The sequence below is a fragment of the Anolis carolinensis genome, chromosome 4 (genome assembly GCF_035594765.1).
Source record: "Anolis carolinensis isolate JA03-04 chromosome 4, rAnoCar3.1.pri, whole genome shotgun sequence".
Classification (NCBI taxonomy): domain Eukaryota; kingdom Metazoa; phylum Chordata; class Lepidosauria; order Squamata; family Dactyloidae; genus Anolis; species Anolis carolinensis.
The window spans coordinates 18728834-18746248 of NC_085844.1; the positions used below are offsets into that span (position 1 = coordinate 18728834).

General features: G+C 40.3%; 1 protein-coding gene across 1 annotated transcript in view; it reads right to left on the minus strand.

The window, feature by feature from the left end:
* deptor (DEP domain containing MTOR interacting protein) overlaps window positions 1-17415 on the minus strand; it is a 70215-nt gene that overhangs the window by 22360 nt on the left and 30440 nt on the right. Inside the window, exon 5 of the mRNA XM_003224832.4 lies at window positions 15496-15674. Within this exon, the coding sequence (XP_003224880.2) occupies window positions 15496-15674 (179 nt within the window). The remainder of the gene's footprint in view (window positions 1-15495; window positions 15675-17415) is intronic.

Sequence of the window (17415 nt, forward strand, 5' to 3'; positions counted from 1 at the left end):
CGCACAGGAAAAAGAAAACATTTTTGTTTGGAAAAAGAATATTTCAAAGCAGGAATACTCCTTCTGACATAGCAAATGCTGTTCTCCACTCAGAGAATGTTATTTTCTATGCAAATTATGCATTTGTGACTTTTTATGTTGAATAAATTCCCAATTACTTCATTTAATGGGTTGCTGTGAGTTTTCCAGGCTGTATGGCCATGTTCCAGAAGCATTCTCCCCTGAGGTTTTGCCCACATCTATACCACATCTATTGTTGAGGTCAGTGATTCCGGCCATGAAAGCCTTTGACAGTATAGAAAATAGCATTTTCCACCCATGATGTAACATTTCTGTGTTGAAATATTCTTTTCCATACAGAAAAAAAGTGTCTCTTCTGCACAATAAAAAGTATTATTATGTAAAAGGAATGTTGTCCTGACTAAATCCTGATCTGGGGAGATTTTTGTCAATTCAGAATTCTTCCCATCAGAGTTGCTATTCACTTGAAAAGCATTTAAAAATCATTTTAAATAGTTATGAATATTATTTCCATCCCTAGATCATTGCAGACGAGCAGGTGGGCCAAACTGGAATATCCAAGGCTCAAGCTGGACTTAATACTGTAACATAGAAGTTAGGAAAGATAGGAAAAGATTGCATCAGCCAAGACTGTATTATTCCAAGTGCTGACTAGCAAATAATCTGCCCTACTCTCTGCCAGTTTTCCCTGCCACATGCCATTGTCATTATTAAAGAGCTTCTAAGAAGCCAGAATCAAATGAAGGTCTTAGAGTGCCTTCATTTCTGTTTTCCACTTTGCTCCCGTGCCAGCGTTATTGGCTTCTTACGCCAGGTGTGCTTTCCAATCCCCCCTCAAGGCCTTCATTAAGCTGAATTGTTTTGAAATGAAAATTACAGATGATGTTACACTGTGCACCAATTCATTTCCTGGTTCCAAAATCCTAATTACTCTGTGGATGGTATCTGATTTCATTATACAGAGGGGGCAGGTGATCTCATCATTTGGAATATATGCCATAATCGGGTGCAAGGGAAGACCAGTGCAGTGACTGTATTAAGGGAAGCCATAGCTCCATGCACTCTAGTATTTCACAGGAAAGTGGAGATACGTGTAGCCAAGCAACAACAGTATATGGGACAAGGTGGAGAAAATGTATGAATGAGAAAAGGCACACATACAAGAGCAACCTAGATCATATTTGCCCAGGGAAAGATAAACCTGCACCCATTTGCCTCTCAATTTCTCTCCTCTCCCATCTTCTGAATTAACGGAGTACAAACTACAGCCAGATCTCCACATTCACTGAAGCTAAAGGGCTCAGGGGAAGTGGGAAAAAGTGAATTAAAAACCTCACTACTTTTTACCTGAGATTTATTTATTTATTTCGTATCCAAAGTATTGCATAAATTAATACAAAACTGATAAAAATAGAAGGAGCATAAGTGTCTAAATATCCCTTGATCAAAAACTGGCGACAGCAACCGCATTGTCTGTAGCCTCAAACAACTCCTCCTCTGTACATGAGGCAGGACATTGCGGACAAACATACAGATGCTCCACAGTCACACAAGGTGGAGGATTCTTAGGTACTGCCATTTTGCCAGGTTGTCTTTTGATCTGCTCACTCCACTTCTGAGTCTGTTCAGAAACTTCCAAGTTGCCCATTCTTGATTTGCCCTTGGAGGAAGAAGCTCGTGGGGGGGGGGGGGGACACATCTAGTTGGGATTTCCTTGTTTAGCTGCCCAGAAGGATACTCTTGTTGTTGCTGGGGGAACGTTAAGAGGAGTGGTGGTTCTCATGAAGCTTTTCCTTGATTTGAGTCTACTGGGAGGAGACTGATAGCCATGCAGTGGGTGGCTTTCAAAGTGTTCAACCTTATTTCTCTCCCAGTGAGCAGCAACTTCCCATCGTGTATCGGGGGTTGAGGGTAATGCCAGCTAGCTTGTAGAGTTTATCAACAGGTGTAGGTCTGAGACATTCTGTGATTATTCTGCATGTTTCGTTCAATGCTATGTTCACCTACTTCGCATGGGCAGACGTGTACCAAACAGGGCAGGCACACAGGGCAGGCATACTCAGCAATTGAGTAAGACAAGGCCAGGACTGATGTTCTTATTAATTTGGGGTATGCTGCACCCCATGCGCTACCAGTAAGTTTCTGCAGGATTTTTGTATGCATCTCCCTTGTGCTTAGTGTTTATGCAGTGTTTTCTATATGTTAGTGTTTGATCTAAGGTGACACCAAGATATTTAGGATGGAACCAATGTTCAATTTCTTGGCCTTCCTACATAACTTTTAATTTCCTAATGGCTTCATGGTTCTGTAGGTGGAAAGCACACACTTGTGTCTTGGCAGGGTTAGGCTTCAGGTGGTTATCTTTGTAGTAGCTGGAGAGATCTTTCAAGGCTTTAGTAAGTTGGATTTCAACTATTTCAAAGTCTTTTGTTTGTGTTGTTAGGCCAAGGTCACCAGCAGACAAAGGAAGAGAAATGTCTTCTCCCCGTTTCTCTGCACTGTCAGCACAGAGTCCCCCAGAGCCCATCACATGAATCAGGGTTACTTCCGATGGGACTTAGTGGTGCTTCATACCTGCAGCATTGTGTACACCTCATAGAAAAGTCAAAAGAACTGAAGAGGAAGCAGGGTACAGCAGAAAAATGTCATGGGGAGGCAGAGGATGAACCTCGACGGTAGGGAACAGAGTTACAGTTCCTTGCGCTACCCCACAATTTTCCGCATTGTCCCCTGCTTTACAAAGGGCCAGCTGATGAGGTCCTATGAAACTGCTAGGAAGCACCTTCTTGTGCAAATAGTTTTTTGTCTGTATTTGCTCTTGTAGGGACCAGATAAGGCACAAATTGGATAATCTCTTCTCCCTAACATTGAGGGATCATAAAAAGACAAACCCTTTACCTAGATCATGGTTTCCTCTATCTCCATCCTATGCTTCCCTCCTGTCCCTCCACTTTCACATGGCAGGAACCTTAGAAGTGGACCTCAGGGGAAAATATGCTGCCTTTTCCAAAGGAAACTTGGCACAAAGGGAGTTATCCTACAACTAGAGAATGGGAAGCAAAATTTGGCCACAGCTGAAAATCTGGTCATCTGTCAAGAGAATAGTTAGCAAAAGACTGTCCTGCCTAGTGTTTTATTCCGGACCCTGCCCAGCACCTCTAGCCTCCTTGAGTTGAGATCTAGCATAGATATGTGGCCAGGGCTTTTTGCTTCACCAACATTATATTAGATCTAGCTCTGTTTTTCAGACTTGGCCTGACTGGGCAAAGGTCTGGATCAAGTCAAATTTATTTTTCTTTTCTCATTTTTGTATAGTCTCCAAAAGCAGGTTTCACATAAATCAAAACTTTAAATGTTTGGGATTATGTAAAACACTGAATATGCTGCATCTTCTCATATTTTCTGCCATCTGATTAATTGATTTTTTAAATTTATTTTTGCATGTGAAAGAATGACACACTCCTGCCCATATTGACAAACTAATCTCCTGTTTTGGCCCCATTAAATAAGCATCATTGAATCCCCCTTACAGTGTTAATCACTGTTCGCGTGGATACAGCAGAAGGGGTTTCACTTCCAACTTTATCTCCCAATGGAGTATAAATATTTCAGATAAAAAGAAACTGACACATTGGAGAGCTTTTCCCCATTCTGCTTAAAGGTTCTAGCTGGCATCTGCAAATGCACTTACTGTTGTTCCTCCATCACTGTATCAAAGCCAGTTCCCAGTATTACATCCTTTTCTCCAAAGATTTCAGTATGTTTTTATGCAAACTTGGAAAAATAGCTTTTAAGACTCCCAGAATACTTCTGGATGATTCTGGGAGTTGTAGTCCAAAAAAGTAATTTTCAAAAATTCTTGGTTAGTGTTCCCAAAATATAGAGCCAAGTTGGGCTTATTGCAAGTAAGCCCATTAAATCAGTGCGAACTTGGCAAGTCAGACTGGGTTCCATTGGTTCGGTGGATCTAGTCTAAAAATGACATTTAGTCCTTGACTGATGTGAGTAAAGAACAGTTTTATTCTCCCATCTCACCTATTGTTTCTCACGCCTTTGTTTCATGTAAATAATTTTCTGCCATTCACTCAAAAAAATAACCACAAATCATCACTATCACCACCCATGCTTTGGATCTGTCTTGCAACTGGAGAGAGGTTGTGAGTATATGAAAAATCTAGCAAAGCTATGAGAATTGCTTTTGTCATAGCTGTCAACTTGAACAATGCTAGTTCTGTGTAGGCTTCCTCCTTATCAGCAATGCAAGCAACCTCCAAAACAGAAATAGGCTATGTAAAATGCACAGTCCACATCTTAAGACCCACAAAGTGCCCCTCAACGCCCACATCTATAACTTCAAAATGTGCCCACTAGTTTATTCTATGTTTTTATTTTTACATCTATGTTTTTGCTAACAAAGTTCAACCCCATAAGTGAACTTTCATTTTGGAAAGCTCTTTTCCTTAAGCCCCTAGGGCATGGCAAAAGCTTTATGAAACATCTTTATTTTTAAATGGGAAGCATGGAGGGTCTTAAAATGCATGTGCAGCCCTTCAAGGTGTCTTTGCCTTTTGCAGTTTCCCATATCTGCATTAAGGGACTCCAATTCATAACGGTTGATCTAGGATACTTTGCCACCTGATAACATTTTCCCACCCTGCAGGGGTTTCTGGGGCTGAGAGTATGTGATCCGTGAAGGATCGCCCGCTGGGTTTTCAAGCAAGAATTTGAACTCTGGTCTCCAAAGTCATAGCCCAGCACTCAAACCATTAGGCTCCCTTCCCTAAAATAGAAATCAAGGCTTCCACAGAATATAACCATGGCAGTTTAAGTGGGATCATAGTGTTGTAATTATACAGTATAAAAGGGCTCTGATTAACAATAACTAACTGGCATCTTGTTAGTGATTTACGCATGTTAAACCGCAGCTTACACATGTGTTAAATCACTTTTTGGATGGGAAATATCTTCTCTTGGCTTTGTGTTCTGCCCAAAAACCTCCCACGTCTGGCACCTGTCAACATAAGTTGCTGCTCCTTTTCCTTGCCAGGAGGAACGGAGAGAGAGCTATTCACACCATGGAAATCTGGCTGCTTTGAACTCCTGGAAGAAGGAAAGATGGAGGCACTCCTTGTGAGTCCACTTCACTTCATCCTCACACTGGCTGCTTCTCTATGGCCTGAATTGTGTCTTTCCTCCTCCTTTTCCCACTAGTAAATGATAGCAGAGTGGACCCCTTTCAAGGCTTGGCAGCTGCCATATACTAAGCCATGGGCAAACTTCAGGTCTCTAGGTGTTTTGGGTTTCAAATCCCAGAAGTCCCAGCCAGCTTACCGGCTGTTAGGAATTGTGGGAGCTGAAGACCAAAACACCTGGAGGGCTGAAGTTTGCCTATGACTGTACTAATATGACTTTGAACTGCACATGCAGAGCTTACATACGTACATGTAGAATCTTAGCCATCATGTGTGCATCCACACTGTAGGTTTAATGCAGTTATTCTTAACTGCCATGGCTCAATGTTATGAAATCATGGTAACTGTAGTTTTACAAAGTCCTCAAACTAGAACTCCTGTAATTTCCTCACACTGAGCCATGGTAGTAAACATAGTGTGAAACTACATCAGTTCTACAGTGTATATGCACTCTTAGCAAAAGCAAGTTCCTGAAAGGCAGGGAGCAGTACCACCTGAAAAAGACTAAGGGCCCTTCCACACAGCCATATAACCCAGAATATCAAGGCAGATAATCCTACAATATCTGCTTTGAACTGGGTTATCTGAGCCCACACTGCCATATATTCCAGTTTGAAGCAGATACTGTAGGATTTTATTCAGCTGTGTGGAAGGGGCCCAGGCTCCATCTACAATGCCATATAAAATCTAGATTATCTGCTTCGAACTGGATTACATAGCAGTGTAGAAGGGGCGCAAGCTAAACCTGCGCTCAATATGAAGGTGTTTGAGGAAGCAAAACACTCTGATTACTCAGGTAGTTGGTGAAGCACAACAGCAGACAGACTTTGCAATGAAGGAGGAAATCACTGGCTTGAACTTTGCCTTTGATGCAAACTTAAGCATCAGTAGAACAAGTGAGTTCTAGCTTCTTCTAGTAATCTACCTTATAGGGCTGTTATAAAGTGTGTAACAAGGTAATATCTGTGAACAAGTAATACAGGCTGAGCATCCGCTATCTCAAAATCTGAAATTGCCCACATGGATAACTGGGACAGTGGCACCTTTGCTTTCAGATGGCTCAGTGTACACACAACTATTAAAAGTTACGTGTGTTCTTTCAATACCACACAAATATAAGAAGAGTGTGATTCCTCTTACAATTGCCAGGGTTGCAGCCAATAGAATTATGGTTTTGTGCAAAAGGTATATAGGAAGCATAAATGATTTTTATGTTTAGACTTGGGTCCCATCTCCAAAATATCTCATTATGTGCATACAGTATATGCAAATACAGGTATAGTAGAGTCTCACTTATCCAACATAAACGGGCTGGCAGAATGTTGGATAAGCAAATATGTTGGATAATAAGGAGGCATTAAGGAAAAGCCTATTAAACATCAAATTAGGTTATGATTTTACAAATGAAGCACCAAAACATCATGTTAGACAACAAATTTGGCAGAAAAAGTAGTTCAATACACAGTAATGCTATGTGGTAATTACTGTATTTATGAATTTAGCACCAAAATATCACGATATATTGAAAACATTGACTACAAAAATGTGTTGGATAATCCAGAACGTTGGATAAGCGAGTGTTGGATAAGTGAGACTCTACTGTATTCCAAAATAAGAATTAAAAATTTTAAAATCCAAAACACTTCTGATCCCAACCAATTTGGATAAGGCATACTGAATTTGTATTTTAAGAATTATTAATCTTTGAATTGAAGGATTCTTGCCTCAAAGCTATATCAGAAGGAATGCAGGATTACAATAAATTAAAACAGATTTAGTGAAACCTTGTCTCAGTAGAAGACCCACCAATAAGCAAAGGGTGACATTCAACTATCTTTCAGTTCTGTGATTGCAACATTCATTAGGGAAGGTGAATTCATTTTATTAATCATTTAATAACTAAAAGCAGCCAGGTTCTATCATAAACTGCAATAGCAGTTTAGAAAGTCACCCTATGGGGCACAAATGTATTTTTATTGTATGCTCCCTTGCTAGCCAATTCAGCTTCTCTGGGCTTCAGATGAAATGTCGGTCTATTTAATTGAAACTGTTCTGACAATACTGTTAAACAAGCCATGAAAAACATTTCAGCCCTAACATCAACTTGGCAAAGGATATATAATATTTACTTACAAACAGAACCATGAAAATTACAGTATAGAGATAACAGATTGAATACTAGGCAGCTGTTGCTTCAAATTAAGCCTGCAATTTGGAACACAGGATGCAGGAGGTGGATATTCTAATTTTCTAGTTGTTACAGTCTTCCTAAATGTACAGATGTTGCAATTAAAGCAGATGCTATATTGGTTTGCTTCCACTAAATCCATGATCATTCCATCTCAGCAGCTGAGAAGAACAAATAGTGTTGGTTACTCTGGGAAAACAGCTGAATTTAGAAGCATCAACTGTGAAAGCTAGCATGTTAGTGATACTTTTATTTTTAAAAAATAAATTATTGGCTGTTGCTTCCAACGTGCATGTGTAAATAATGTGTAAAGCATGTTTTGCTTTACACCTAATTTTAAAATGAGATTTAAATGGCTTTTAAAATGCGGAAAGTGACTCCCAGTCAACCTATGGGTCCCCAGGTGTTTTGGCCTACAACTCCCAGAAATCACAGCCAGTTTACCAGCTGTTAGGATTTCTGGGAGTTGAAGGCCAAAACATCTGGGGACCCACAGGTTGAGAACTACTGCTCTAAAATTTATATCACTCTTATTTAAATTGTTGTTCTTCCAGTCTTTTCTGACTTACTGGAACCTTAAGTCAAAACCATCATGTTTTTGAAGGCTCAAGTATGTGACTCACTCAATGGATTTCCCTGATCAAGTAGGGGATTGAACCAAGGTCTCCAGAGTTACAGTCCAACACTCAAATCACTACGCCTCTTAGGGCAAAGATTAAAACACATCAAAATAATTTATCGGGGGCATCTATACTGTAGGATCAATGCAGTTTGACAGCACTTTAATTGCCATAGCCCAATGCTATGGGATTCAAGAAGCTGCAGCTCTGCAAAGATTTTGGCCTTCCCTTCAAAAGAGTGCTATCCAAAGTATGTATGTATGTATTTATTTATTTACAGTATTTATATTCTGCCCTTCTCACCCCGAAGGGGACTCAGGGCGGATCACATTGCACATATAAGGCAAACATTCAATGCCATAACATAGAAGACAGAGACAGATGCAGGCACCGGGCTGGTCTCGAACTCATGACCTCTTGGTCAGAGTGATTTGTTGCAGCTTGTTTACAAGCAAACTCCTATATGGGATACCTCTTAAGGTCTTCCAGCTCAAGTGTATGGTACATTAGGACCAGAAGGCAAGTAATTTAATGGTATTCAGTCATATCCACAGTTTCAGGTATCTGTGTTCCAACTGGGAATATTTTCCCTGTGGATATGAAGGTCTTGTTGGAGTGGAAGAAACCAATTGGTTAGAGGGTGGTGGTGGTGTGGTCTCTTTATCTGATGGCCAAAAGTTGGAGATGTTTTAGTTTGAGATCCTGCACTAAACAGGGTTGGAACTTGATGGCCCATGAGGTCTCTTCCAACTCTAGGGCTGGGTCTACACTGCCATATAATGCAGTTTGAACTGCATTATATGCTTAGTGTGGACCCAGATAATGCAATTAGAACTGCACTGAACCACATGGCAGTTTAGATCCAGCCTAGAATTCCATGAATGACAGTATATTACTTCCAAGCCTTGAAAACAACAATGAATTCATAAGGAAACAATCTTCCTTCAAATAAAATTTCCTATTGGCAACATCCTCAAATTGAAGAACTTAGTTTCTAGGACTTAGCTGGCTATTCATCCCAGATTGCTTGGGAATTCAATAAGCACTTCATTACTAAAGTCAGACTGAAACAAGGGGTTTGCATACAACTCTGCTGTCTGCAGTTTCAGGGTGTTGCCATTACTGACTTGCCAAGAGAAACCGTGTTTAACTTTGGCCAGAATAGTGTGGTATCAATCAATCAATGGTTTTGGGATCTGCTCAAAATCTGCAGTTGTCTATAGAAGGGAAAGCATTTTTGTCTCCAAGATCACCTCCAAATGCAATGGAAGGAGAAAGACCACATATCCATGTCAGTGTGAAAAAGTTCCCCTAAATCCTGGAAAACCTCTACCAGTCAGCATTGGCAATACTAGCAAATAAGACTGATGTTCAGGCTTGATGTTAAACAGCTTTCTCTGTTGCTTTTCACAAACAGGACAAGTACTTTTTGGATGACAGCATCCAGACTTACTGAATTAATATGAAATTGACCATTTTAACTAGGGGATTGTGAGAGCCTTAAAACAAACTTTTTCAGAATGGTCCTACTGGGAGAACTGTGATTTGATGTTTAAAAAAATGGGACCCCCTGTTCCTTCAATCCTTGGAACAGTTTGCCTTGTTTTTGTTTAACACAGTGAATGAACAAATATTTACTATGAAGCTTTGCTTTGTTTTAGGGTGCACCTACACTGTAGAATTAATTGAGCTCAACATCACTTCAATTGGGAGCCATAGTTTTATAGGTCTTTAGCCATTTCTGCCAAAGAGTGCTGGCGTCTCACCAAACTACAATATCCACAGCACTGAGCTATGGAAGTTAGAGTGGTGTCAAACTACATTAATCACAGAGTGTAGATGTACTCTTTCTTCTCAAAAGCAGAGCATGGGAAATTTAATGTGTTGTTGAAGGCTTTCATGGCCAAAATCACTGGGTTGCTGTGAGTTTTCCGGGCTGTATGGCCATGTTCCAAAGCATTCTCTGCTGATGTTTCACCCACATCTATGGTAGGCATCCTCAGAGGTTGTGAGGTTTGTTGGAAACTAGACAAGTGGGGTTTATATATCTGTGGAATGTCCAGGGTGAGAGAAAGAACTCTTATCTGTTTGAGGCAAGTATAAATGTTGCAATTAATCACCTTGATTAGCATTGAATAGCCTTGTAGCTGCAAAGTTTGACTGCTTCCTACCTCAGCCATACAACTCAGAAAACTCACAGCAACCAATGGGAAAATTACTTTTTCTGGACCCTAGCTCTCAGAATCCTACAATCAGAATGCATTCACTGGAGGATTCTAGGAGCTGCACTCCAAAAACATTATTTTTCTGAGCTCTGCAGGACAATGGCCAGACCAGTCTGCCATCTAAACTTTGTATAGGATCACAAACCAATTAAACCCTCCACTAAGATTCCATTGGTGCAGTTTGTTTTTACCCTATGTTGCCTCTCCCATCTTGGGTGCATCGATGCCGCAGAATGAAAGCATGGCTTAATGCTATGGAATCATGCAGTTTGTCAAGTTGTTTAGCTTTCTCTGCCAAAGAGTGTTGGTGCCTCAACAAATTATAAACCCATGGATTCCATAGCACTGACCCATAACATTTGAAGTGGTGTCAAAGTGCATTAATTCTATGGTGCAAATGCAGCTCTCATCTCCCTACCTGGAAGACATGGGAATTTGCTTTCTGTGTATTCAGTGCCCTTAGCAGCTGGCAGCCAATAAATCAGAAGTTAAGTTAGCATCAAGAGTAATTGCACAACTATGATGCAAACTGGCAGGAGTTGCTCCCTGGTTTTCATTCCAAGTTCTAAAGAAGTAAAATTAAAAACCAAAGCAGAACCTCGTTGAGCCAGCTGTAACTCAATCCCTTCAAGGACTGGTATTGCCAAAGGGCAACAGTGAATGAAAGAGGAGACAGCCTGCTACAAGTAAATACAGGGCAATAAATGCTGGATAGCATGGCCTAAAGCCTATAAATAAATTATCCCATTACAAGACTGGCAAAAATGATTCAATCCCGCTAGTACTAGTGGGGCTTTGGACAACCAAGACTAAATCCCATTCCATTACTTTAAATTGGACTTTGTCTTTTGGTGGATTGTGCTCTCTTTCAGCACCATAATTTGCAGTGATAGGCAAGGCCTTTCTAAGGCCCCAGTAAGATCTGATATTATAGAGATTTGTTGTACGTGCAAGGAAAGATGAACTGCATCTCCACCAACTGCCCCAATTTGGCAGTAACTGCTCCACTTACAGTAATCCTCACATGTCCTAGTTCTTTTTTCAGCTGCTTTTTAAATGTCCCAGTTTCCCCATCATCTTACCACTTCCCCCCTCAGCTGCTTTTTTTTTAAAAAAAAAAACCTTGCTTTTTCTCCTCTCCTCACTTTCCTCCTTTGACCTCCTTTCACTTTCCCCCTTTGCTGCAAACTGAGTACAAAGCACAAAAGCAATTTGCCAGTTAACTCAGCAGGAGCAAAATGTTGCCCTTCCCAGTAGGTTTGGGCAAAAACTAACTGCTGCAGCCTTTCTTAGCTTGTGTATGTTTTTGGGAACTGGTCCATTATCCAGGCAGAGGCTACAAGAGGGTGCTAGACAGAGAAAGATAGTCCATTTTATGAGGAGGGGGATTGAAGGAATTAATACCCCCCCCCCCCCGTTTTACTGTTAATCCCCCACCCATGTCACCACTGTAGAAACAACCATTAATTCATTCATTCATTAAACAACCAGCTAATCGCCTACCAGCAAAGGATTCTCCCAGACAGAAAGCAGCCAAGCTTTGAAGCTGCAAGGCTATTCAATACGAATCAAGGTCAGCCAAGCTTTGAAGCTGCAAGGCTATTCAATACGAATCAAGGAAGTCAATTGAAACATTTGCACTTGCCTCAAATAGACAAGAGATCTTTCTCCCACCCGGGACATTCCCCAAATATATAAACCCCACTTGCCTAGTTTCCAACAGACCTCCAACACCTGAGGATGCCTGCAATAGATGTGGGCAAAACGTAATGAGAGAATGCTTCTGGAACATGGCCATACAGCCTGGAAAACTCACAGCTACCCAAAAACAACCATTGTTTATGATATGGGAAAGGGTGGAGGGGAATAACTAGTGAAAATTGTTTTTCTCCATCAACTCCCTCTCCTCCCCATAAAATGGACTAATCTTTTCTTGTCTACACCTCCTTTTGGAATCCACCAGATGACGGAACAGTATCGTTTTTTGTCATTAATAACTTGCAACTATTTCATTAGCATTTTAATATTGTTCGGTCACAGGCATCCCAGTTTTCATCGTCTGGCATTTTCCCAGAGTCTTTTTGGATTTTGCTAAGCAAATAAATAAATAAATATTCAAATTTCAGTGTAGTCTTGTCTCCTTGTTATACAAAAAACCAATTAGTTAACCAAACAGACTTTTCTTAATTATTTCTAAACTCCACTTCTCTCTTTCTCCCCCTCTCGTTCCCTTCTCTCTCTTCTTCCTTTCTGTCTAGGGTCCTGATGAGGAGGGACATGTATTTTGGCCAGAGTTCAAGGATCGGAGAATAGGTCACTTGCTGAGAGCTTTTGAAATTGGTCCAAGGGCCACAGGCAAAATTGAAATACAGTGGTAGCTAGCCCCCTTCCCCCCAGCACTTTCAAACAGAAAACCCAGTCTTAGACTTGTTTTATGAGTGACAGCATAACAACTAAAGAAAGAAATGAAGGATACATGAAACAGAAAGTAGGGTAGAAAGAAGCAGACAAATCTTTCTCTGTGGACACAGTTTCAGCCCTGCAGCCTCAATGAGATTTACAGCCTTATCTCATACATTTTTACCTCATTACTCATCAATATATAAAATGTTGAGGATAGCAAAAGATTCAAAAGGGAAAATGGAAGGAAAGTACAATGGGCGCCTGGTATCCACTGGGGTTTGATTCTGGGATCCCCGTGGATACAGAAATCTGTGGGTGTTCAAGTCCCTTAATATATAATGACATAGTAAATTCTTGTGTAAAATACCAAATAATGTATAGGTTTACTTAATTTAAGCCATGGTTTGTTGAATCCATGGGTGCAGAACCCATGGATGCACCTTATTCTATCCTTCACCAATATCAGACTTCAGCAACTACAGCAATTTAACTATGGGGCCGGGCTGTGGTGCAGGCTGGTAAGCAGCTGCTGCAATAAATTACTCTGACCATGAGGTCATGAGTTTGAGGCCAGCCCGTGGCAGGGTGAGCACCCGTCAATTAAAAATAAAAAATAGCCCCTGCTCGTTGCTGACCTAGCAACCCGAAAGATAGTTGCATCTATCAAGTAGGAAATAAGGTACCACTTATAAAAGTGGGGAGGCAAGTTTAACTAATTTACAACATTGGAATGAGGAAGTATCATCAGAGTGGATGATGAAGCAGCTGCTCCCCCTGTGGCCAGAATCAAACATCCCCTCAGGAGAAAGTTAAATTGCCTCTGCGTCTGTCTGTCTGTTGTCTCTGTCTCGGTTCGATGTGTTTATGGGCATTGAATGTTTGCCCTAACTGTACATAATGTGAGTCCCCTTCGGGGTGAGAAGGGCGGAATATAAATACTGTAAATAAATAAATAAATAAATAAAATAATCTGTTCCTGGCCATAAATAGTTCACCTTGGTTTAATCCTTCCTTCTTTGAGTTCTGGGCTTTGCTAACATGAAAGGAAAGATGAAAGAGCATTGATTTTAACATAATTGAGCTTATTTATTGCACTGAATTGGCACAAATACAAGCAGTCCCCGAGTTACAAATATCCAACTTACAAATGACTCATAGTTACAAATGGGGGTGAGACAACAAGAAGTGAATTTACCCCTAAGAAGGGAAATTCACTCCTGAAAGAGTTATTATCATGAGGAAAGGTGTCTCCACTGAAACTTTATCACCAATCCTTGTTTCCACAACAAAATGGCATCACAAGACTGAATTCTGTACTTCACAGCCCCTGAAAAGATATGCGGTTGAATGCAATTTGCTTTAGACTTAATGAAGCCTGTGCTGCTTGATTTCTTGCCATAATGATCAATAAGCACCACTTCATTATTCTTCTGCCTTTATCTTGGTTCAGTGGCTGAAGACAGGAAATAAAGACTACTTAAATCCTGGGAAAGTTTTACCATGAAATGAGCTCTTGTTTCCAGTTTTGGAAAGGTTTTGCATGAAACCAGGGCTCTGGTGTGCAGACTGGCAAGGTCTGGCAAGGCATGGGAGTTCTACTTTGGAGAATATCCAGGTTTTACAGAACAAGCTAATTTTTTAAAATGAACTTGCCGAGTTCTGAAAAGGATAATGTCACAGAGAAGCAAGGGCAGGACCAAGACTGTCCATTACTAGTTCTGGTCCTGCTAGCTACAGGCTGAGTGTCCCTGATCTAAATAACTTGGAACCAGAAGTGTTTGAGATTTTGGAATGCCTGTATGTGCATATGCATACATAGATAATGAGATACCTTGGAGATGGGACCCAAGTCTAAATATGTTTCATATGCATCTTATACACATAGTGTGAAGGTAATTTTACGCACAATGGTTTTAATCATTCTGCACACGAAACAAATGTTATCTATCTTGAAATACAGTAGAGTCTTACTTATCCAAGCTTCACTTATCCAAGGTTCTGTATTATCCAAGGCAGTCTGCCTTTTAGTAGTCATTGTTTTTATAGTAAATGTTGTAATGTTTTGGTGCGAAGTTCGTAAATACAGTAATTACTACATAACATTACTGTGTATTGAACTGCTTTTCCTGTCAATTTTGCCATTATGTTGTAAACCGCTTTGAGTCCCCCCAGGGGTGAGAAAAGCGGTATATAAATGCGGTAAATAAATAAATAAATAAATAATTTCTTATAAAACATGATGTTTTGGTGCTTAATTTGTAAAATCAAAATGTAATTTTATGTTTAATAGGCTTTTTTCTTAATCCCTCCTTATTACCCAAGATTTTTGCTTATCCAATGTTCTGCTGGCCCAATTATCTTGGATAAATGAGACTCTACTGTATTAGAAAGAAAAAGGTGTCACTATCTTAACCACCCATATGAACAATTTTGGATTTTGGAGGCTAGGAGCTGCCCAATCTATATATATAAAAGAGTAATGAAATTTCGGCCTAGGACAAAACAACAAAACTACACATCCCAGAAACACTAAACTTGGCAGCACAACCCCTCATCCATGCCTCTATGTTCATACAATAAACAGCTCCAGCTACTCCAGAAAATGGCCAGGCTTTGAGATGGCAAGGCTATTCACTGCTATTCCACCTGGCCAACCAAGGATTCCCATAAGCCACAGCAACGCGTGGCTGGGCAAAGCTAGTCCGTAATAAAAAGGTGGCCCAATACATTGTTGCCTTCAACAGATGAAACGTTTTTCTCCTCTCAATTAAGAGATACATGCTAAATAATGAATCCCTCTTAGAGGTTTTTCCCACATCTAGCCTAAAGCAGAGCATGCTGCTCACCATGCTGTATAATCCCATGCTCGAGCAGTCTTCGGCCAAGTTGTTCCGCTTCAGATCTCGTGGTGACCTCCCCTTCCTGGATCAGCCAATCAATCAGTTGAGATGCCATGAACGTACGTTCGTATTTTATTCCCTCCTCTTCTCTGGCTTGTAAAAGTGCATTTTCAGTATTCATCAACCTGAAATGAAAAAAAAGGAGGGGGAGAACAAAGTACACACGTGTAAGTTAAAGTGTACAAATATACTCAAGGTGATTACATATTCCATTAGCATTATAAAGGGATGGGACAAATTCAGAAGACTGCTTTGAATCAGGACTTAAGTGTGTTGTTAGGAGGATTAGTAAAGCAAATTTCATGTGCTCCAGAACTGTAAACTATTATTCTTTTATAATCTTGCATATTTTGGTTATATGTATCATTCAGTTTGCTGTATATTGTGTTGCATTTTTTTCTGGAGGTTTTAATTGCATTGTGTAGTTTTATATTTTATTACTCCTGGCTTTTCTTTGTGTGTATGGACCCTTGGTATCCACTAAGGTTGGATTCTGGATCCATGGATTTAGCAAAATCCATGGATGCTGAATCCTAGTATACATCGTGACATAATGAAATACTATCCCTTATATCCCTTATATAAAATGGCAAAACAATTTATTTATTTATTTACCACCTTTCTCACCCCTGGGAGAACTCATATTAATGGCAAGAATTCAATGCCAACATACATATAATAAAAAATCATTAAAACCATTAAATATAATCATATACAACATTTAAACACTAAGACTGAGCATCAAAAGCATCCTAATATAAATATTAAAATCACATGATCTAAAAATTGTACAAGGTTACTTTTGAGGTGTGGGAATAAGTCAAGCTGTGAATGGTCAAATCCAAGAGTAGGGAGAGCTGATTGTATATGTATATATATTTTTTCTGGTGCAGTAGATTGAGCATTGGACTCTGGAGAGCTTTGAATCCTGCTCAATCAAAAAAAAAATACCCTGGTAAACTTAGCCACTTTTGAGTCTCCTTGTGGTGAGAAAAAGCGGGGTATAAATATAACACAATAATAATAACAGCAGCAAGAATCTTGGCCACGTCACACTATTTCAGCCTCAGAGGTCTCTAAAGCTGGATAAAAACTTGGACCACTAACACAGAAGGCACCAGGTGACAGTGGCATTGAGGAACCTGCCACTGGGTTTTCGTGACAAGATTGATTCAGAAGAGATTAGCCACTGCCATCCTCTGAGGTTGTGAAAGCGTGCCTTGCCCAGGGCCACTGAATGGGTTTTCATGGAGTGCGGGAATACAAACCCTGATCTCCAGAATTGTAGTCCAACACACAAACTATACATCATGCTGACACAACCATTTGCACACACACCTTGGTTGGGGGATTCCACAATGGCTCATTGCTCACCTCTCTTTACTTTACTTTTATATCAATTCCAAAGGTGTTTTTAAAGGAATGAAAAAAAAAACCCTAGAAAAATGAACTTTTCAAACTCTACTCATGACTTGCTAAATCAGTAAAACTGGCCCTATGTCAAATCTTTCAATAGGAAGCCCCCAATGACACGGTGGGTTAAACCCTTGTGCCGGCAGGACTGCTGACTTGAAGGTTGGGTCTTTGATCTTAAGGTTGCCACTTTGAATCCAACCCAGGGAGAGCACAGATGAGCTCCCTCTATCAGCTCCAGCTTCATGCGCGGACATGAGAGAAGCCTCCCAAAACAATGGTAAAAACATCAAAACATCCGGGTGTCTCCTGGGCAACGTCCTTGCAGATGGCCAATTCTCTCACACAAGAAGTGACTTGCAGTTTTGCAAGTCACTCCTGGCACGAAAAAGAAAAAAAAAGGAAATTAATTGGCACTTGTTGGTCAGTTCATTCATATCCACAGAGATATCC